The 20,984-nt window shown below is 59.0% G+C and overlaps 1 protein-coding gene and 16 non-coding genes across 17 annotated transcripts; 4 read left to right on the forward strand and 13 right to left on the reverse strand.

Annotated features, from left to right (window-relative positions):
• The first annotated feature begins 73 nt into the window (after positions 1–73).
• PHYSODRAFT_t156 lies at positions 74–153 on the forward strand. The gene has a single exon. It is a non-coding gene; the product is annotated as a tRNA-Leu (tRNA).
• A 667-nt stretch (positions 154–820) lies between these two features.
• Positions 821–900, forward strand: PHYSODRAFT_t157. Its single transcript has one exon. It is a non-coding gene; the product is annotated as a tRNA-Leu (tRNA).
• Positions 901–1,567: 667 nt separating this feature from the next.
• PHYSODRAFT_t158 lies at positions 1,568–1,647 on the forward strand. The gene has a single exon. It is a non-coding gene; the product is annotated as a tRNA-Leu (tRNA).
• Positions 1,648–2,314: 667 nt separating this feature from the next.
• On the forward strand, positions 2,315–2,394 carry PHYSODRAFT_t159. The gene has a single exon. It is a non-coding gene; the product is annotated as a tRNA-Leu (tRNA).
• Positions 2,395–10,544: 8,150 nt separating this feature from the next.
• On the reverse strand, positions 10,545–12,083 carry PHYSODRAFT_323601 (hypothetical protein; the record flags this gene model as incomplete). The annotated part of the gene is made up of 3 exons (XM_009519151.1): positions 10,545–10,767; positions 10,808–11,774; positions 11,801–12,083. 3 exons carry the CDS (start codon positions 12,081–12,083, stop codon positions 10,545–10,547), a joined length of 1,473 nt encoding a protein of 490 aa, XP_009517446.1.
• Positions 12,084–12,790: 707 nt separating this feature from the next.
• On the reverse strand, positions 12,791–12,870 carry PHYSODRAFT_t175. Its single transcript has one exon. It is a non-coding gene; the product is annotated as a tRNA-Leu (tRNA).
• Positions 12,871–13,537: 667 nt separating this feature from the next.
• On the reverse strand, positions 13,538–13,617 carry PHYSODRAFT_t174. The gene has a single exon. It is a non-coding gene; the product is annotated as a tRNA-Leu (tRNA).
• Positions 13,618–14,284: 667 nt separating this feature from the next.
• PHYSODRAFT_t173 lies at positions 14,285–14,364 on the reverse strand. The gene has a single exon. It is a non-coding gene; the product is annotated as a tRNA-Leu (tRNA).
• A 676-nt stretch (positions 14,365–15,040) lies between these two features.
• PHYSODRAFT_t172 lies at positions 15,041–15,120 on the reverse strand. The gene has a single exon. It is a non-coding gene; the product is annotated as a tRNA-Leu (tRNA).
• A 676-nt stretch (positions 15,121–15,796) lies between these two features.
• Positions 15,797–15,876, reverse strand: PHYSODRAFT_t171. Its single transcript has one exon. It is a non-coding gene; the product is annotated as a tRNA-Leu (tRNA).
• Positions 15,877–16,461: 585 nt separating this feature from the next.
• PHYSODRAFT_t170 lies at positions 16,462–16,541 on the reverse strand. The gene has a single exon. It is a non-coding gene; the product is annotated as a tRNA-Leu (tRNA).
• Positions 16,542–17,127: 586 nt separating this feature from the next.
• Positions 17,128–17,207, reverse strand: PHYSODRAFT_t169. Its single transcript has one exon. It is a non-coding gene; the product is annotated as a tRNA-Leu (tRNA).
• A 667-nt stretch (positions 17,208–17,874) lies between these two features.
• PHYSODRAFT_t168 lies at positions 17,875–17,954 on the reverse strand. Its single transcript has one exon. It is a non-coding gene; the product is annotated as a tRNA-Leu (tRNA).
• Positions 17,955–18,621: 667 nt separating this feature from the next.
• Positions 18,622–18,701, reverse strand: PHYSODRAFT_t167. The gene has a single exon. It is a non-coding gene; the product is annotated as a tRNA-Leu (tRNA).
• Positions 18,702–19,367: 666 nt separating this feature from the next.
• PHYSODRAFT_t166 lies at positions 19,368–19,447 on the reverse strand. Its single transcript has one exon. It is a non-coding gene; the product is annotated as a tRNA-Leu (tRNA).
• Positions 19,448–20,105: 658 nt separating this feature from the next.
• Positions 20,106–20,185, reverse strand: PHYSODRAFT_t165. Its single transcript has one exon. It is a non-coding gene; the product is annotated as a tRNA-Leu (tRNA).
• Positions 20,186–20,852: 667 nt separating this feature from the next.
• PHYSODRAFT_t164 lies at positions 20,853–20,932 on the reverse strand. The gene has a single exon. It is a non-coding gene; the product is annotated as a tRNA-Leu (tRNA).
• Between the last annotated feature and the right edge of the window lie 52 nt (positions 20,933–20,984).

Here is a 20,984-nt window from a genome sequence, read left to right on the forward strand (position 1 = left end):
CGTGGTTGTTTAGTTGTAGGTTGTGGCGCAATGGCGTTTTTTGTTGGCGTAAGGGTTGTGGTTTGCGTATGGTGGTCAATTGGCCGAGCGGTCTAAGGCGCCAGTTTAAGGCACTGGTCCGAAAGGGCGTGGGTTCGAATCCCACATTGGCCAACTTCTTGCTCTTTTGCACCGCTTCAGCCGCCATCGCACGCCCCAGCAGCCTTTCCGCCTCCCTGCCACGCCTACGCGCCCCGTCAGAGCGCCCTGCAGCCGCTGCCACTCACTCCGCGCGGGTTCAAGTCCACCATGGACTCGACTTCTGGCCCACGCAAAGCGTCAACCTTTGTCAATTAGCGTCTGCTCGCCATCAACACTGGCTAGCGTCGACGCGCCATCGTGAGCCGTGTGAGCCGTGTGAGTCGCCTCTGCAGCGCACGTGGGCATGCAGAAGAGTTGTTGGGGTCACAGGTGTTGTGTCGGAGCCGAGCTCAGATCTGCCGGCCGACAGAGTCCGGTGTGGCCCGACACATTATGAGATGGAGAGCGGCGTGGGGCAATCGTGTGGGCCCTGGTGCAAGCGGTAGTACGTCCGAAGGCCGGCAGCGTGTCTAATCGCATGCCAAGGCAGCAGAGAGTGCTGCGGCGTGGCCGGCACGAAGTGGTCGATAAGTGGCGTTGTCGGTGTTGGATGAGGGCGATGCGTATGGCGTTCGGTAGCGGCAAGAGGCGTGGAGGCGTGCATGCGGGCGTGGTGTGTGTGGTTTGCGTGGTTGTTTAGTTGTAGGTTGTGGCGCAATGGCGTTTTTTGTTGGCGTGAGGGTTGTGGTTTGCGTATGGTGGTCAATTGGCCGAGCGGTCTAAGGCGCCAGTTTAAGGCACTGGTCCGAAAGGGCGTGGGTTCGAATCCCACATTGGCCAACTTCTTGCTCTTTTGCACCGCTTCAGCCGCCATCGCACGCCCCAGCAGCCTTTCCGCCTCCCTGCCACGCCTACGCGCCCCGTCAGAGCGCCCTGCAGCCGCTGCCACTCACTCCGCGCGGGTTCAAGTCCACCATAGACTCGACTTCTGGCCCACGCAAAGCGTCAACCTTTGTCAATTAGCGTCTGCTCGCCATCAACACTGGCTAGCGTCGACGCGCCATCGTGAGCCGTGTGAGCCGTGTGAGCCGCCTCTGCAGCGCACGTGGGCATGCAGAAGAGTTGTTGGGGTCACAGGTGTTGTGTCGGAGCCGAGCTCAGATCTGCCGGCCGACAGAGTCCGGTGTGGCCCGACACATTATGAGATGGAGAGCGGCGTGGGGCAATCGTGTGGGCCCTGGTGCAAGCGGTAGTACGTCCGAAGGCCGGCAGCGTGTCTAATCGCATGCCAAGGCAGCAGAGAGTGCTGCGGCGTGGCCGGCACGAAGTGGTCGATAAGTGGCGTTGTCGGTGTTGGATGAGGGCGATGCGTATGGCGTTCGGTAGCGGCAAGAGGCGTGGAGGCGTGCATGCGGGCGTGGTGTGTGTGGTTTGCGTGGTTGTTTAGTTGTAGGTTGTGGCGCAATGGCGTTTTTTGTTGGCGTAAGGGTTGTGGTTTGCGTATGGTGGTCAATTGGCCGAGCGGTCTAAGGCGCCAGTTTAAGGCACTGGTCCGAAAGGGCGTGGGTTCGAATCCCACATTGGCCAACTTCTTGCTCTTTTGCACCGCTTCAGCCGCCATCGCACGCCCCAGCAGCCTTTCCGCCTCCCTGCCACGCCTACGCGCCCCGTCAGAGCGCCCTGCAGCCGCTGCCACTCACTCCGCGCGGGTTCAAGTCCACCATGGACTCGACTTCTGGCCCACGCAAAGCGTCAACCTTTGTCAATTAGCGTCTGCTCGTCATCAACACTGGCTAGCGTCGACGCGCCATCGTGAGCCGTGTGAGCCGTGTGAGCCGCCTCTGCAGCGCACGTGGGCATGCAGAAGAGTTGTTGGGGTCACAGGTGTTGTGTCGGAGCCGAGCTCAGATCTGCCGGCCGACAGAGTCCGGTGTGGCCCGACACATTATGAGATGGAGAGCGGCGTGGGGCAATCGAGTAGGCCCTGATGCAAGCGGTAGTACGTCCGAAGGCCGGCAGCGTGTCTAATCGCATGCCAAGGCAGCAGAGAGTGCTGCGGCGTGGCCGGCACGAAGTGGTCGATAAGTGGCGTTGTCGGTGTTGGATGAGGGCGATGCGTATGGCGTTCGGTAGCGGCAAGAGGCGTGGAGGCGTGCATGCGGGCGTGTTGTGTGTGGTTTGCGTGGTTGTTTAGTTGTAGGTTGTGGCGCAATGGCGTTTTTTGTTGGCGTGAGGGTTGTGGTTTGCGTATGGTGGTCAATTGGCCGAGCGGTCTAAGGCGCCAGTTTAAGGCACTGGTCCGAAAGGGCGTGGGTTCGAATCCCACATTGGCCAACTTCTTGCTCTTTGCACCGCTTCAGCCGCCATCGCACGCCCCAGCAGCCTTTCCGCCTCCCTGCCACGCCTACGCGCCCCGTCAGAGCGCCCTGCAGCCGCTGCCACTCACTCCGCGCGGGTTTAAGTCCACCATGTATTGGAGGGTGTGATGTCACACGCTCGCGTCTCCACGCCGCGCTCCGGGGTTGCATGTGGACTTGCATTGGATTGTGAGAGCTGGATTGTATGACTTTGCGTGTAGAAACTTACGACTCGTACGTTTCAGTACAGTCGTACGGCTCTACGCGTAAATCTTACGACTCGTATGTTTTAGCATAATCGTACGACTTTACGGATAAGATGCAGATAAGGATAGGAGGCCTTGCGTTCTGGTCGGCCAAGGACAACCCGTCAAGTAGGTTGAGTTAAGCGATTCAATCTCACACTCACTTTTGGTTTTTCAACCTCGCCAACAAGCCCTTCTTCTTCTACTAGCCCCACACCGCTCTTCCTTACCTTCCATTAGGTTATGAGCCCAAGCAACGACAACTCCAAGTTCAAGGTTGAGGCCTTCGACGGGTCCAACTACGCGCTGTGGAGCTACAAGATGAAGATGTACCTGACGTCCAAGGGGTTGTGGGGGAGCGGTCTCTCGCGAAGGCGACGTGACGCGGTCAAGGAGCAGCAAGCGCACGCGGTGATTGTGCTGAACCGGAAGGACTCGCAACTGATGCACGTGATCGATGCGGCGCGAAAGATACGTGGGCTAGGCTGGAGAACTTCCACCGCACGCAAGACATGGCGAATCGGCTGTGGCTCAAGGAGAAGTTCGCGTCGTTCAAGTACACCGCGTCCTCCATCAAGGAACACGTGATGGAGTTGGAGACGCTGTTGCTAAGGATGAGGAACGCGAACTGCGGGCCAAGCGAAGAAGACGTCTGCGCGACGATGCTGCGGAGTCTGCCTGCGAGCTACGAGAGCTTGGTGCAAGCGTTTTGCATGTCGATGACAACGTTCAGCTTGGCGGACCTCGTGAGCAAGCTGATCGCGGAGGAGGTGTGTCAGAAGGACTCGATGCACATTGAGGAGGCGACTGCGCTTCTTGCCGGCAAGGGCAATGGGAAGCAGCAGAACAAGAAGAAGAACCAGCGCGGCGGACGCAAGAAGGGACCCGCCGGCGCTTGTTTCAACTGTGGCAAGAAGGGTCACTACGCGAAGGTTTGCACGAACGACTCGCACCCGCGGGTAGCAGATCAAGACCAGTCGAACGTGGCTTTCAACGCGACCGAAGGGTTTGCGAGCGAGAGCTGGGTGATGGACAGTGGAGCGTCGGCCCACATGTGCAAGTCGCGCGACGCATTCAGCGAGTGTACGGCGGTGAAGAACGGTCGCAGTGTCTTGAGTGCCAAGAGTAGCGCGGACTTGAAGGTCCTCGGGTTTGGGACGGTTGAGCTGCGGGTGTGGACTGGACACTCGTGAATCAACGCCCGGTTCGAGAAGACGCTCCACGTTCAAGACTTGAACAAGAATCTGTTCTCGTTGACGGCGGTGACAGCACGCGGCATGACAGTGACCATGGACAGCGAGAAGTGCGTTGTGAAGCGCGGTGATCAAGTCGTGGCTACTGGACGGAAGCGTGGCAAGCTGATGTACCTGAATACGGAGCCAAGCGACGAGTGTCACGCCGCCGAGGACGAGACCGAGCTCTGGCACCGGCGACTCGGGCACGTGTCTTTCAGCACCTTGAACAGCATGATCAAGGACGGGAAACTCAACGGTGTCCCAAAGGAGCGCGGAGCTGTCTGCGAAGTTTGTGCGACGGCTAAGCAGTCTCGCAAGCTTTTCAGCTCAACGAAGGATGAGTTGGAAGCAAGAGCGCACGCAAGGACACGTCGGTGTGCTCGGATGTGTTGGGCCCCATCACGCCCGTCTCTAAGACGGGCTACAAGTACATCGTGACCTTCATCCTGATGAAGAGTCGCTACTTGGTGATCTATCCGATGCACAACAAGAGCGAAGTGAGTGGCGTGTGCCAGAAGTTCCTGAAAGAGATCCAAACGGAAGCTGGATTGAAGATGAATGTAACAGGGTTACACGCACAAGTGGCTACAGTCACTTATAACTCTAACAGACACGACGTCTGTTAGAGGTTCGAAAGACTTTCTCGACCTTGATGTAGACACACCAAAGGCTACATACATTTACGATCACCACGACGGGCGGCCCACAGAGACTTAGGATTCCTATCGGCTGAGAGCAGCATCTCTTAGCCAATGAGCGACATGCATAGCAATGGAATTCTGCCAACCAGCCGTTGGCAGATTCCTATCTTAGAATATTACATTTAGAGGAAGTCAGAAACATAAAACAAAAATAGCAGTTCTCATCTTTTACCAAAACCCGCTACTTGGAGTCTTTATCTTGTTTAAAGTATACTCGTGGATCTCGAGTATACTTAACTCAAGTAAAAGAAACCTACGCTTCCTCATACACGTGCGCATACGTGTAAGCCGTAGTAGTGAGCCAAGGTAGGCCCGCTACACCTGGTAGCACTTTGTAGTCCGTCCAACGACCGACTACCTGAGTTCGTACGTCACCGCACGAACGCGGAGCTGAGAACCTTCCCATGAATACGGAGGTGTCCATGGAAAGCTCCACTACGCCTGCAACTCACGTTGCACGCGCTGACTGTCCCCACCTGTCGGACCCAGAGTGGGAAGCTCTCCAACGACTGTCAACAGTCATTGGTGAGGCGGCTGTAGCTACGATGCTGCGTACGCTAACGCCGACAGAGCAACATGGTGTTGCTCTGGGATTCATCATGAGGGAGCAGCGAAATGCTGCTTCGTCTACCACGGTGTCGTCGGGGACGACACCGCGCGCGCAATCGCTGAAGCTCAGCGTGAGCAATTACGTTGGAAGAGAGGGTGAACCTCTCCTCCGTTGGCTTGTCGAACTCGACACTGCCATTGCGGCTCGACGTATCGTCGACCCGTTGTCGAAGGTTGCGTTCGCCACGTCATGTCTTGGCGGACGTGCAAGAAGTTGGGCGTATGGACGCCGACTCTCGGATCCTACGTGCTTTAGCACGTACGAGGGTTTCAAGGAAGAGCTCAGACAAGCGTTTGAGCCCCCGCAAAACGAGTTCCGGTCGAGGGCGGAGTTCCTTGACCTGCAGCAGGGCAAGCGATGTCCATGCTTACGCTCAGAGAGCACGGTACTTGGTCTCGAACATCGTGACCAATCCCATCGACGAGGCGACCAAGGTCGTCACGTTCATGAAGGGGCTGAGAGATGGGCCTGTGAAGACCTATCTCTTCCGTGAGTACCCAAGTACTCTCGAAGCTGCAATTACTCTTGCAATGCAGGAGGAGTTCAGCCTGCGGCAGGCTAAGCTGCATGCACATGTGCCGAGGCCACAGCCACGCCCAGTAGTGAGGACGGGAGGCCCAGAACCCATGAACCTCTCGAGTGCTGCAACTGCTGGACCCCAGCAGTCGCAGGGAAACAATGTGCGATGCTACCGATGCGGTAGAATCGGTCACTTTGCTCGGGAGTGCACGGCCCCCGTGCACCAGCAGGGTGACTATCGCGGCGGTGCCGGGCACCGTCGCAACCAAACAAAAAACGCTGGACGCCAGTAGGCGCGGGGCGCCCTACTGGTAATGCAGTTCCGCGTGTCGACCTTGAACACACGACACTGAGGACTGCAACCCCTAGTGAGATTCATTCTCGCTGCAAGAACCAAGATGACAAGCCTGACCTTGTCATCCTGAATGTGAACTCGATGAGAGCAAGCGGCTCTCTCCGTGCTTTGGTAGATTCTGGCGCGTCGAAGAACTTTGTTCGACTGCGAAGTCTATCAAGGCTTGACTTCGACGATTTAAAGATACCTCGAAGTATGTTGGAAGTACGACTGGCAACGGGTACCGTCGTGAAGACCGAGAAGCGCATGGTACGCGTGCGCTTCACGTATGAAGATCAAGAGTTTGTCGAGACCTTTATCGTCCTGGATCTGGACGATAAGTTTGACATTGTATTGGGCATGCCGTGGCTTGTACGGCATGATCCGATCATCGATTGGGAGAAGCGCACTCTCGTGCGCTTCGGTCGCGACAGCGGAACAGTGAGCGATGGCCCTGCTGCCGCTACGCACGCACCGACAGGTGCGCGCGACTCCCCACTCAAGACAGCGCCTAATGCCGCTGTCCCGGAGCGCCCTGGGCGCGCGCGAGCACGCGCGCAAGAGCAGCAAGCGTCGGCGTCGCCGCCGACGGCTGAAGGAGAAAATGTGTTGATCTCGGAGATCGACACCCGCTTTTCAGCGAATCAGGAAGAGTCTCCGACCTCAAGGGGCACGGATGACGCAGGCGAGTCACACGCATCAGCCGTGGAGGCTGACGCGAATCTGATTGGATCAGGTCTGGCCAATAATAAGAGCCAAAGTGACGAAACGCCGTCGACTCCGGGAGTCGATGGATTGGGTGAATTTGATTCGTCGGCTCGGGGAGCCGACGCACCCTCCGTAATGGGGGTCTCTGCCAATAACAGGCGTCGAGGTGAAGATGGCGTGTCGGCTCCGGGAGCCGACGCTGCAGGCGGTGCGGACGGTTGCAAACGTCCCGCACCGGAAAAACTTGCATGCTGTCGTGCAGCCGGGCTGCACGACGAAGCGCCGGGCGACCAAGCCGGGCTTGAAGTCGCTCGCCCGCGGGATGAACCCGCCGGCGGTACTAAAGAAGAACACCCGTCCACGGCTGGGCCTGGACGAGGTCAAGAACCAAGCGGAGCCGGGCTCCGCAGGACAAGAAGACGGCGCATGCGAAGGTCGCTGCGCAAGTCTTGGCCCGGGGCCGAGGCGCTACAAGGAATGTCTGCCGGACAGACGAAGGCTGAGAAGCCGGACGTCGAGACGTTGAACGTCTTGACGCGTACCTGTGCCGGGTTCCGGTACAGGGAGATGACTCTCGCTAACCCTCCGACGCAAGCGTCGGAGTTGACTTCGCTTCCAGTCATGAGCTGGAAGCGCTTCGCGCGTGACTTGCACGATGGACGCATCGAGCAGATATGCATTCTCTTGGACGCCGAGAGAACGAAGAGCGAGAATGAAGAACTGAGGCAGTTCTTCATGGAGAGCACCACTGAGAGCGAGGACACTCTCAGTGCGTAGACGAAGAAGGAGCGCTTTGAAGAGCAGAGCTGGGACTCGCTGAAGTCGAGTCCCTTCTACGAGATTCTACGGGAGCACGCGGACGTGCTTCCGGAAGAGATCCCTGCGGAGCTTCCGCAGGACAAGGGCATCCAGCACGAGATTGATCTCGTGCCGGGGACGAAGTACTGTGTCACGCGGCAGTGGCCACTGCCGCGAGAGCAGGTCAAGGCGATCGACGACTTCTTTGAGAGTCGTCGCAAAGCTGGACAAGTGCGGGAATCGAAATCCCCGCACAGTGCTCCGACGTTCTGTGTCAAGAAGCCACAGGGCGGTTGGCGCATCGTTCATGCGTACAACAAGCTGAACGATGCGACGATACCGACGCAGACACCGATACCGCGAAAGATATCATCGATTCGATGGCCAGGAGCACTATCTACAGTGCTCTTGATCTGCGCGATGGATTCTATCAGATCCTCATGCGTGAGAGCGATATCCCTCTCACGGCAGTGAGCACGCCGAGTGGCATGCTCTGGGAGTGACTAGTGATGCCACAGGGTCTGAAGAACGTCCCTGCGACCTTCAACAGGTGCGTGACGCACTTGTTGCGCTCGGTGCGCGACTTCGCACCGAGCTACTTCGACGATGTGTTCGTCCACAGCCGGGCTGCGGACGGGATGAGCGATGTTGAGATGCACAAGGTGCATCTCCGGAAGCTGCTTGCGCTCATGCGCAAGCACAAGCTCTATGCGAACCTGAAGAAGTGCATCTTCGGGGCGAGCGAGATACCCGTGCTCGGGTGTCTCGTTGGGAAGAACGGTGTCCGCCCTGACCCTGAGAAGGTCAGAGTGATCAATGAGTGGCCGACGCCGTCGAACGTCAAGGAACTGCGGCAGTTCCTTGGCTTGGCCACGTACTTGTGCAAGTACGTGAAGGACTACGCGGGCATGATACGCCCGCTGTCACAGCTCCTGAAGAAGGACGCCGAGTGGGTTTGGGCTGCTGAGTGTCAGCAGGCCTTCGATGCAGTCAAGCGGGGCTTGACTGAGGCGCCAATCTTGGCGGTGGCCGACCAAGATCGCCCATTCCACGTTGTGTGTGACGCATCCGACTTCGCAATCGGATGTGCGTTGATGCAGCACGATCACGAGGGCCGTGATCGTGTCGTCTACTACCAATCGCGTCAGCTGAAGCCAGCTGAGCGCAACTACCCGGTACATGACAAGGAACTCCTTGCCATGAAGTACGCACTCGCGAAGTTCCGAGTGTATCTACTCGGAAGCAAACCGTTCGTGGTCTATACGGACCACGCGTCGTTGCGGACGGCTGTGAAGTCGCCACACATCTCGCAACGGATGGCGAGATGGCTCTCATTCTTCGCAGAGTATAACTTCCGGGTTGAGTACAAACCCGGAAGACTCAATGTGGTGGCCGACACGCTCTCGCGTCGACCTGACTACGCCACGACTGATGCCGACGTCAATGCCATTGACGCCATGCAATCGAGCACCCCGACGTCGTCACTGTTGGACGACGTGAAGGTCGCGTACGCGCACGACGCGGACGCGAAGCTCTTGCTGGCCTACGGCTCAGCGCCTTCTGACAAAGCTCGTCAGAAGCTGCCGAAGCATCTTCGTGCTCGTGCACACCGTTACCGGGTGCTCGACGGGTTATTACTCTACAGTGCAGTCGACGACAACGCGGACCGCGTTGTCGTGCCCAATGACCATGACCTGCGACTCAGGATCATGTACGAGTATCACGATGCACCGACTGCGGGGCATCCGGGCCGTGAGAAGACATACCTTCTTCTCACGCGAGACTTTTACTGGGCCCACCAGTATAAATGGGTGCGCAAGTACGTCCGTGCTTGCGAGGTTTGTCAACGTGTGAAGCCTGCGCCTTTCGCGCAGGCTCCCTTGCAGTCACTACCAACTCCACGGGAGTGTTGGCAGTCCATGTCTTTGGACTTCGTGTTCGGTCTTCCCCCGGACAGCCAGGGGAACACGGGCGTTGTGGTCTTTGTTGACCGCTTCAGCAAGATAGTACATCTTGCTGCGGTACCCGCTGAAGTGACTGCGGAGCAGACGGCGCGTCTGTTCGTTGACATGGTGTTCAAAAACCATGGCATGCCGATCGACATTGTGTCGGATCGAGACCCGCGCTTCACTGCACACCTTTGGCAAGAAGTGTTTACACTTCTTGGGAGTCAACTTTCGATGTCGACTGCGGATCATCGGCAGACGGACGGGCAGACCGAGCGCGTGAACCGCGTGCTCGTAGACGTGCTTAAGAGCTACGCTCACTCGTTCCAACACTGGAGCGAGTGCCTGCCGATGGCAGAGTTCGCCATCAACAACTCGGTGCATGCCTCGACCGGGCATACACCGTTCTACGTGAATGCCATCAGGCACCCACGCCTCCCGAGTCTACTCGGGATGGTGGCTCCTTCCTTAAGTGGGGGAGGATCTACGACTGCACAGCAGTCGCAGAATGCCGCTGACACTTGCACAGTGTCAGCCGCGACTACGCGCAACAAGAAGAAGAAGCACGCGTCTGTGCAGGGCACAGACGTCGACAAGAGCAAGAAGAAGAAGAAGAACGGGTCTGTGCACCGCGAAGACGAACGCAGAGGCAGGGCCTACTGCTAGAAACGAGCTGAACGAGTTCAGCTCGGACGCAATCAACTTCGTGCAGCACAGACAAGCCGTCATTCGGTTTGTCCAAGACGCTATCGCAGCTTCTGTCGACCGACAGAAGCTGAACGCAGACAATGTTGGTAGGGGCAACACTAATGAATTCAAGAAGGGTTCATTGGTTTTGTTAGCAACTCAAAACCTGCCTAAACATGCAGTTTCCGACTTCGGGGCGAGCAAGCTCGCTCCGCGCTTCATCGGGCCGTTCACGGTGTTGGCACGGCATGGCAACGCCTACACACTAGATATTCCATCTAGCATGCGCCTCCATCCGACCTTTTACGTCGGGCGGCTGAAGCCATACCTGCAGCACGAGCCACCTAGCTCGGTTGGCCCGAAGCGGAAGCCCCAGCGGGAGCGAACCTCTGCTCCAGCGCGTGAACGCGCTGGGCCAAGCGCGCGACGCGACCTCCCACGTCGATAGAGATGTCCGACGCGGTCTGCGAGACCTGAGCGACTTGAGCCCTCAGGATCGCCACCTCCTGCATCAGAGCGGCGAACTCCCGGCCGGCTCTGATGCTGTTCCACAGCAGCGACCCGCTCCTCGAGCGTCGGGCCAAGGTCAACCCCTGGTTGACCATACCCAGGGCGTGTTCCCACCACCGCCGCCTCCGATCCGCGACGCCCGCGGCTCAACACGCTGGATTGTTGAGCGTATTGTGAACCATAGTATCCCGAAAACGAACCGGCAGCCGGTTCGTTATCGTATTCGTTGGAGAGGGTTTCTGCCCCACCAAGATACATGGGAGCCACGGGACGTCCTGCTGCAGGACGTTCCGGAAATGGTGAGGGCGTACGAAGCTCACCACGCACTGCCGACGCGAAGGTAGTGCGAGCGCTGTGGTCACCTACAGCGCCCGAGGTCCCACGATCGTCGCGTTCCTCGCGTGCCAAGAACTTGGCACGGAGATCCTTGAGACTCTCAGGTACACGAATCGTCGTGTACCCGTTTAGGTCGCGGTCGCTCAAGCGCACCGCACCCGGAAGACACAACGTGCACTGATGGCCTTCGGGCACAGCGCATGGAATACCAGCGTCCACAGAGGATCTGTGGAGCTGCTCCAGCCTCCCGCGCGTCGAGAATGTCTCGAAGCGCTCACGTGCATGCTTAACCCGCTCACGGTAAGCAGCCGGCTTCTTGTTGAAGTTCTCAACGAAAGCATTCCAACTTTGACAAAGTGCCTGCCAGTCAGGCACTTTGCTGCGAGAAGAGGTCTTCTTGCTGGAGAAGTACCGGAGCTCGTGAAAGAGTCCGATACAGTAATCGCGCCTTTGATTCGTTAACGGATCAAAGTGCTGCTCCTCCGCAACAGCATCGTCGTGGATACCGCTGCATACGTACAGCGGGATTTCGTTTGGAGGCACAGTGTTGCCCACACGGTCTGCGATCTCTGACGCAGACGGCATCCACGGATCGCGCGCTGCCTGAGCAGCGCGCGGGGAACTTGAAGATGCCACCTCACGCGGGGAGCTTAAAGCCCCAGCAGCAGAGAGCGGAGTGTCGCTCTCGCCGCGCGAACGCTTCGAGCTCGAAGCGTCCGAGTCGTCTCCTTCACGAGGGCGTCTCGACCCGCACGCGGGTCGAGACTATCGCTGTCGATAGACTCCTTGCGCTTGCTAGAAGAGGCCTCGCCCTCTTCCATCTCCACGTCGTCGTCCTCGAAGTCAACGGCGTCGTTGACTACAGAAGAACCTTCGAGGACAATCTCTGGTTGAGTTGTCCCCGCCGCAGTCTTGGCAGCAAGAGCGTCACGCTTTGCTTTGTGACGCTCGCGGTACTCGGGGATAGAGAGAGTCTCTATCCCGGCGGAGGACTTCTCCTCTGCTGCAGCGTCGGTCTTCTTCTGAGGCGAGCTCATTGCGGAATGAGCTCGAGTTTTCTTTCTCCCAACGTGAAGAATTGACGAATGGTCAATTTCTGATTGACGTGCCGTGACTCGGCGCGTCTAACCTTGAGGGGGGGATGGTGTAACAGGGTTACACGCACAAGTGGCTACAGTCATTTGTGACTCTAACAGACACGACGTCTGTTAGAAGTTCGAAAGACTTTCTCGACCTTGGTGTAGACACACCAAAGGCTACATACATTTACGACCACCACGACGGGTGGTCCATAGAGACTTAGGATTCCTATTGGCTGAGAGCAGCATCTCTTAGCCAATGAGCGACATGCATAGCAATGGAATTCTGCCAACCAGCCGTTGGCAGATTCCTATCTTAGAATATTACATTTAGAGGAAGTCAGAAACATAAAACAAAAATAGCAGTTCTCATCTTTTACCAAAACCCGCTACTTGGAGTCTTTATCTTGTTTAAAGTATACTCGTGGATCTCGAGTATACTTAACTCAAGTAAAAGAAACCTACGCTTCCTCATACACGTGCGCATACGTTTAAGCCGTAGTAGTGAGCCAAGGTAAGCCCACTACAATGGTGGACTTGAACCCGCGCGGAGTGAGTGGCAGCGGCTGCAGGGCGCTCTGACGGGGCGCGTAGGCGTGGCAGGGAGGCGGAAAGGCTGCTGGGGCGTGCGATGGCGGCTGAAGCGGTGCAAAAGAGCAAGAAGTTGGCCAATGTGGGATTCGAACCCACGCCCTTTCGGACCAGTGCCTTAAACTGGCGCCTTAGACCGCTCGGCCAATTGACCACCATACGCAAACCACAACCCTCACGCCAACAAAAAACGCCATTGCGCCACAACCTACAACTAAACAACCACGCAAACCACACACACCACGCCCGCATGCACGCCTCCACGCCTCTTGCCGCTACCGAACGCCATACGCATCGCCCTCATCCAACACCGACAACGCCACTTATCGACCACTTCGTGCCGGCCACGCCGCAGCACTCTCTGCTGCCTTGGCATGCGATTAGACACGCTGCCGGCCTTCGGACGTACTACCGCTTGCATCAGGGCCTACTCGATTGCCCCACGCCGCTCTCCATCTCATAATGTGTCGGGCCACACCGGACTCTGTCGGCCGGCAGATCTGAGCTCGGCTCCGACACAACACCTGTGACCCCAACAACTCTTCTGCATGCCCACGTGCGCTGCAGAGGCGACTCACACGGCTCACACGGCTCACGATGGCGCGTCGACGCTAGCCAGTGTTGATGGCGAGCAGACGCTAATTGACAAAGGTTGACGCTTTGCGTGGGCCAGAAGTCGAGTCCATGGTGGACTTGAACCCGCGCGGAGTGAGTGGCAGCGGCTGCAGGGCGCTCTGACGGGGCGCGTAGGCGTGGCAGGGAGGCGGAAAGGCTGCTGGGGCGTGCGATGGCGGCTGAAGCGGTGCAAAAGAGCAAGAAGTTGGCCAATGTGGGATTCGAACCCACGCCCTTTCGGACCAGTGCCTTAAACTGGCGCCTTAGACCGCTCGGCCAATTGACCACCATACGCAAACCACAACCCTCACGCCAACAAAAAACGCCATTGCGCCACAACCTACAACTAAACAACCACGCAAACCACACACACCACGCCCGCATGCACGCCTCCACGCCTCTTGCCGCTACCGAACGCCATACGCATCGCCCTCATCCAACACCGACAACGCCACTTATCGACCACTTCGTGCCGGCCACGCCGCAGCACTCTCTGCTGCCTTGGCATGCGATTAGACACGCTGCCGGCCTTCGGACGTACTACCGCTTGCATCAGGGCCTACTCGATTGCCCCACGCCGCTCTCCATCTCATAATGTGTCGGGCCACACCGGACTCTGTCGGCCGGCAGATCTGAGCTCGGCTCCGACACAACACCTGTGACCCCAACAACTCTTCTGCATGCCCACGTGCGCTGCAGAGGCGACTCACACGGCTCACACGGCTCACGATGGCGCGTCGACGCTAGCCAGTGTTGATGGCGAGCAGACGCTAATTGACAAAGGTTGACGCTTTGCGTGGGCCAGAAGTCGAGTCCATGGTGGACTTGAACCCGCGCGGAGTGAGTGGCAGCGGCTGCAGGGCGCTCTGACGGGGCGCGTAGGCGTGGCAGGGAGGCGGAAAGGCTGCTGGGGCGTGCGATGGCGGCTGAAGCGGTGCAAAAGAGCAAGAAGTTGGCCAATGTGGGATTCGAACCCACGCCCTTTCGGACCAGTGCCTTAAACTGGCGCCTTAGACCGCTCGGCCAATTGACCACCATACGCAAACCACAACCCTCACGCCAACAAAAAACGCCATTGCGCCACAACCTACAACTAAACAACCACGCAAACCACACACACCACGCCCGCATGCACGCCTCCACGCCTCTTGCCGCTACCGAACGCCATACGCATCGCCCTCATCCAACACCGACAACGCCACTTATCGACCACTTCGTGCCGGCCACGCCGCAGCACTCTCTGCTGCCTTGGCATGCGATTAGACACGCTGCCGGCCTTCGGACGTACTACCGCTTGCACCAGGGCCCACACGATTGCCCCACGCCGCTCTCCATCTCATAATGTGTCGGGCCACACCGGACTCTGTCGGCCGGCAGATCTGAGCTCGGCTCCGACACAACACCTGTGACCCCAACAACTCTTCTGCATGCCCACGTGCGCTGCAGAGGCGACTCACACGGCTCACACGGCTCACACGGCTCACGATGGCGCGTCGACGCTAGCCAGTGTTGATGGCGAGCAGACGCTAATTGACAAAGGTTGACGCTTTGCGTGGGCCAGAAGTCGAGTCCATGGTGGACTTGAACCCGCGCGGAGTGAGTGGCAGCGGCTGCAGGGCGCTCTGACGGGGCGCGTAGGCGTGGCAGGGAGGCGGAAAGGCTGCTGGGGCGTGCGATGGCGGCTGAAGCGGTGCAAAAGAGCAAGAAGTTGGCCAATGTGGGATTCGAACCCACGCCCTTTCGGACCAGTGCCTTAAACTGGCGCCTTAGACCGCTCGGCCAATTGACCACCATACGCAAACCACAACCCTCACGCCAACAAAAAACGCCATTGCGCCACAACCTACAACTAAACAACCACGCAAACCACACACACCACGCCCGCATGCACGCCTCCACGCCTCTTGCCGCTACCGAACGCCATACGCATCGCCCTCATCCAACACCGACAACGCCACTTATCGACCACTTCGTGCCGGCCACGCCGCAGCACTCTCTGCTGCCTTGGCATGCGATTAGACACGCTGCCGGCCTTCGGACGTACTACCGCTTGCACCAGGGCCCACACGATTGCCCCACGCCGCTCTCCATCTCATAATGTGTCGGGCCACACCGGACTCTGTCGGCCGGCAGATCTGAGCTCGGCTCCGACACAACACCTGTGACCCCAACAACTCTTCTGCATGCCCACGTGCGCTGCAGAGGCGGCTCACACGGCTCACACGGCTCACACGGCTCACGATGGCGCGTCGACGCTAGCCAGTGTTGATGGCGAGCAGACGCTAATTGACAAAGGTTGACGCTTTGCGTGGGCCAGAAGTCGAGTCCATGGTGGACTTGAACCCGCGCGGAGTGAGTGGCAGCGGCTGCAGGGCGCTCTGACGGGGCGCGTAGGCGTGGCAGGGAGGCGGAAAGGCTGCTGGGGCGTGCGATGGCGGCTGAAGCGGTGCAAAAGAGCAAGAAGTTGGCCAATGTGGGATTCGAACCCACGCCCTTTCGGACCAGTGCCTTAAACTGGCGCCTTAGACCGCTCGGCCAATTGACCACCATACGCAAACCACAACCCTCACGCCAACAAAAAACGCCATTGCGCCACAACCTACAACTAAACAACCACGCAAACCACACACACCACGCCCGCATGCACGCCTCCACGCCTCTTGCCGCTACCGAACGCCATACGCATCGCCCTCATCCAACACCGACAACGCCACTTATCGACCACTTCGTGCCGGCCACGCCGCAGCACTCTCTGCTGCCTTGGCATGCGATTAGACACGCTGCCGGCCTTCGGACGTACTACCGCTTGCACCAGGGCCCACACGATTGCCCCACGCCGCTCTCCATCTCATAATGTGTCGGGCCACACCGGACTCTGTCGGCCGGCAGATCTGAGCTCGGCTCCGACACAACACCTGTGACCCCAACAACTCTTCTGCCAGCAGACGCTAATTGACAAAGGTTGACGCTTTGCGTGGGCCAGAAGTCGAGTCCATGGTGGACTTGAACCCGCGCGGAGTGAGTGGCAGCGGCTGCAGGGCGCTCTGACGGGGCGCGTAGGCGTGGCAGGGAGGCGGAAAGGCTGCTGGGGCGTGCGATGGCGGCTGAAGCGGTGCAAAGAGCAAGAAGTTGGCCAATGTGGGATTCGAACCCACGCCCTTTCGGACCAGTGCCTTAAACTGGCGCCTTAGACCGCTCGGCCAATTGACCACCATACGCAAACCACAACCCTCACGCCAACAAAAAACGCCATTGCGCCACAACCTACAACTAAACAACCACGCAAACCACACACACCACGCCCGCATGCACGCCTCCACGCCTCTTGCCGCTACCGAACGCCATACGCATCGCCCTCATCCAACACCGACAACGCCACTTATCGACCACTTCGTGCCGGCCACGCCGCAGCACTCTCTGCTGCCTTGGCATGCGATTAGACACGCTGCCGGCCTTCGGACGTACTACCGCTTGCACCAGGGCCCACACGATTGCCCCACGCCGCTCTCCATCTCATAATGTGTCGGGCCACACCGGACTCTGTCGGCCGGCAGATCTGAGCTCGGCTCCGACACAACACCTGTGACCCCAACAACTCTTCTGCCAGCAGACGCTAATTGACAAAGGTTGACGCTTTGCGTGGGCCAGAAGTCGAGTCCATGGTGGACTTGAACCCGCGCGGAGTGAGTGGCAGCGGCTGCAGGGCGCTCTGACGGGGCGCGTAGGCGTGGCAGGGAGGCGGAAAGGCTGCTGGGGCGTGCGATGGCGGCTGAAGCGGTGCAAAAGAGCAAGAAGTTGGCCAATGTGGGATTCGAACCCACGCCCTTTCGGACCAGTGCCTTAAACTGGCGCCTTAGACCGCTCGGCCAATTGACCACCATACACAAACCACAACCCTCACGCCAACAAAAAACGCCATTGCGCCACAACCTACAACTAAACAACCACGCAAACCACACACACCACGCCCGCATGCACGCCTCCACGCCTCTTGCCGCTACCGAACGCCATACGCATCGCCCTCATCCAACACCGACAACGCCACTTATCGACCACTTCGTGCCGGCCACGCCGCAGCACTCTCTGCTGCCTTGGCATGCGATTAGACACGCTGCCGGCCTTCGGACGTACTACCGCTTGCATCAGGGCCTACTCGATTGCCCCACGCCGCTCTCCATCTCATAATGTGTCGGGCCACACCGGACTCTGTCGGCCGGCAGATCTGAGCTCGGCTCCGACACAACACCTGTGACCCCAACAACTCTTCTGCATGCCCACGTGCGCTGCAGAGGCGACTCACACGGCTCACACGGCTCACGATGGCGCGTCGACGCTAGCCAGTGTTGATGGCGAGCAGACGCTAATTGACAAAGGTTGACGCTTTGCGTGGGCCAGAAGTCGAGTCCATGGTGGACTTGAACCCGCGCGGAGTGAGTGGCAGCGGCTGCAGGGCGCTCTGACGGGGCGCGTAGGCGTGGCAGGGAGGCGGAAAGGCTGCTGGGGCGTGCGATGGCGGCTGAAGCGGTGCAAAAGAGCAAGAAGTTGGCCAATGTGGGATTCGAACCCACGCCCTTTCGGACCAGTGCCTTAAACTGGCGCCTTAGACCGCTCGGCCAATTGACCACCATACGCAAACCACAACCCTCACGCCAACAAAAAACGCCATTGCGCCACAACCTACAACTAAACAACCACGCAAACCACACACACCACGCCCGCATGCACGCCTCCACGCCTCTTGCCGCTACCGAACGCCATACGCATCGCCCTCATCCAACACCGACAACGCCACTTATCGACCACTTCGTGCCGGCCACGCCGCAGCACTCTCTGCTGCCTTGGCATGCGATTAGACACGCTGCCGGCCTTCGGACGTACTACCGCTTGCATCAGGGCCTACTCGATTGCCCCACGCCGCTCTCCATCTCATAATGTGTCGGGCCACACCGGACTCTGTCGGCCGGCAGATCTGAGCTCGGCTCCGACACAACACCTGTGACCCCAACAACTCTTCTGCATGCCCACGTGCGCTGCAGAGGCGGCTCACACGGCTCACACGGCTCACGATGGCGCGTCGACGCTAGCCAGTGTTGATGGCGAACAGACGCTAATTGACAAAGGTTGACGCTTTGCGTGGGCCAGAAGTCGAGTCCATGGTGGACTTGAACCCGCGCGGAGTGAGTGGCAGCGGCTGCAGGGCGCTCTGACGGGGCGCGTAGGCGTGGCAGGGAGGCGGAAAGGCTGCTGGGGCGTGCGATGGCGGCTGAAGCGGTGCAAAAGAGCAAGAAGTTGGCCAATGTGGGATTCGAACCCACGCCCTTTCGGACCAGTGCCTTAAACTGGCGCCTTAGACCGCTCGGCCAATTGACCACCATACGCAAACCACAACCCTCACGCCAACAAAAAACGCCATTGCGCCACAACCTACAACTAAACAACCACGCAAACCACACACACCACGCCCGCATGCACGCCTCCACACCTCTTGCCGCTACCGAACGCCATACGCATCGCCCTCATCCAACACCGACAACGCCACTTATCGACCACTTCGTGCCGGCCACGCCGCAGCACTCTCTGCTGCCTTGGCATGCGATTAGACACGCTGCCGGCCTTCGGACGTACTACCGCTTGCATCAGGGCCTACTCGATTGCCCCACGCCGCTCTCCATCTCATAATGTGTCGGGCCACACCGGACTCTGTCGGCCGGCAGATCTGAGCTCGGCTCCGACACAACACCTGTGACCCCAACAACTCTTCTGCATGCCCACGTGCGCTGCAGAGGCGACTCACACGGCTCACACGGCTCACGATGGCGCGTCGACGCTAGCCAGTGTTGATGGCGAGCAGACGCTAATTGACAAAGGTTGACGCTTTGCGTGGGCCAGAAGTCGAGTCCATGGTGGACTTGAACCCGCGCGGAGTGAGTGGCAGCGGCTGCAGGGCGCTCTGACGGGGCGCGTAGGCGTGGCAGGGAGGCGGAAAGGCTGCTGGGGCGTGCGATGGCGGCTGAAGCGGTGCAAAGAGCAAGAAGTTGGCCAATGTGGGATTCGAACCCACGCCCTTTCGGACCAGTGCCTTAAACTGGCGCCTTAGACCGCTCGGCCAATTGACCACCATACGCAAACCACAACCCTCACGCCAACAAAAAACGCCATTGCGCCACAACCTACAACTAAACAACCACGCAAACCACACACACCACGCCCGCATGCACGCCTCTTGCCGCTACCGAACGCCATACGCATCGCCCTCATCCAACACCGACAACGCCACTTATCGACCACTTCGTGCCGGCCACGCCGCAGCACTCTCTGCTGCCTTGGCATGCGATTAGACACGCTGCCGGCCTTCGGACGTACTACCGCTTGCATCAGGGCCTACTCGATTGCCCCACGCCGCTCTCCATCTCATAATGTGTCGGGCCACACCGGACTCTGTCGGCCGGCAGATCTGAGCTCGGCTCCGACACAACACCTGTGACCCCAACAACTCTTCTGCATGCCCACGTGCGCTGCAGAGGCGACTCACACGGCTCACACGGCTCACGATGGCGCGTCGACGCTAGCCAGTGTTGATGGCGAGCAGACGCTAATTGACAAAGGTTGACGCTTTGCGTGGGCCAGAAGTCGAGTCCATGGTGGACTTGAACCCGCGCGGAGTGAGTGGCAGCGGCTGCAGGGCGCTCTGACGGGGCGCGTAGGCGTGGCAGGGAGGCGGAAAGGCTGCTGGGGCGTGCGATGGCGGCTGAAGCGGTGCAAAGAGCAAGAAGTTGGCCAATGTGGGATTCGAACCCACGCCCTTTCGGACCAGTGCCTTAAACTGGCGCCTTAGACCGCTCGGCCAATTGACCACCATACGCAAACCACAACCCTCACGCCAACAAAAAACGCCATTGCGCCACAACCTACAACTAAACAACCACGCAAACCACACACACCACGCCCGCATGCACGCCTCCACACCTCTTGCCGCTACCGAACGCCATACGCATCGCCCTCATCCAACACCGACAACGCCACTTATCGACCACTTCGTGCCGGCCACGCCGCAGCACTCTCTGCTGCCTTGGCATGCGATTAGACACGCTGCCGGCCTTCGGACGTACTACCGCTTGCATCAGGGCCTACTCGATTGCCCCACGCCGCTCTCCATCTCATAATGTGTCGGGCCACACCGGACTCTGTCGGCCGGCAGATCTGAGCTCGGCTCCGACACAACACCTGTGACCCCAACAACTCTTCTGCATGCCCACGTGCGCTGCAGAGGCGACTCACACGGCTCACACGGCTCACGATGGCGCGTCGACGCTAGCCAGTGTTGATGGCGAGCAGACGCTAATTGACAAAGGTTGACGCTTTGCGTGGGCCAGAAGTCGAGTCCATGGTGGACTTGAACCCGCGCGGAGTGAGTGGCAGCGGCTGCAGGGCGCTCTGACGGGGCGCGTAGGCGTGGCAGGGAGGCGGAAAGGCTGCTGGGGCGTGCGATGGCGGCTGAAGCGGTGCAAAAGAGCAAGAAGTTGGCCAATGTGGGATTCGAACCCACGCCCTTTCGGACCAGTGCCTTAAACTGGCGCCTTAGACCGCTCGGCCAATTGACCACCATACGCAAACCACAACCCTCACGCCAACAAAAAACGCCATGCGCCACAC

The sequence above is a fragment of the Phytophthora sojae genome, assembly GCF_000149755.1.
Source record: "Phytophthora sojae unplaced genomic scaffold PHYSOscaffold_1, whole genome shotgun sequence".
NCBI classification, from domain to species: Eukaryota; Oomycota; class Peronosporomycetes; order Peronosporales; family Peronosporaceae; genus Phytophthora; species Phytophthora sojae.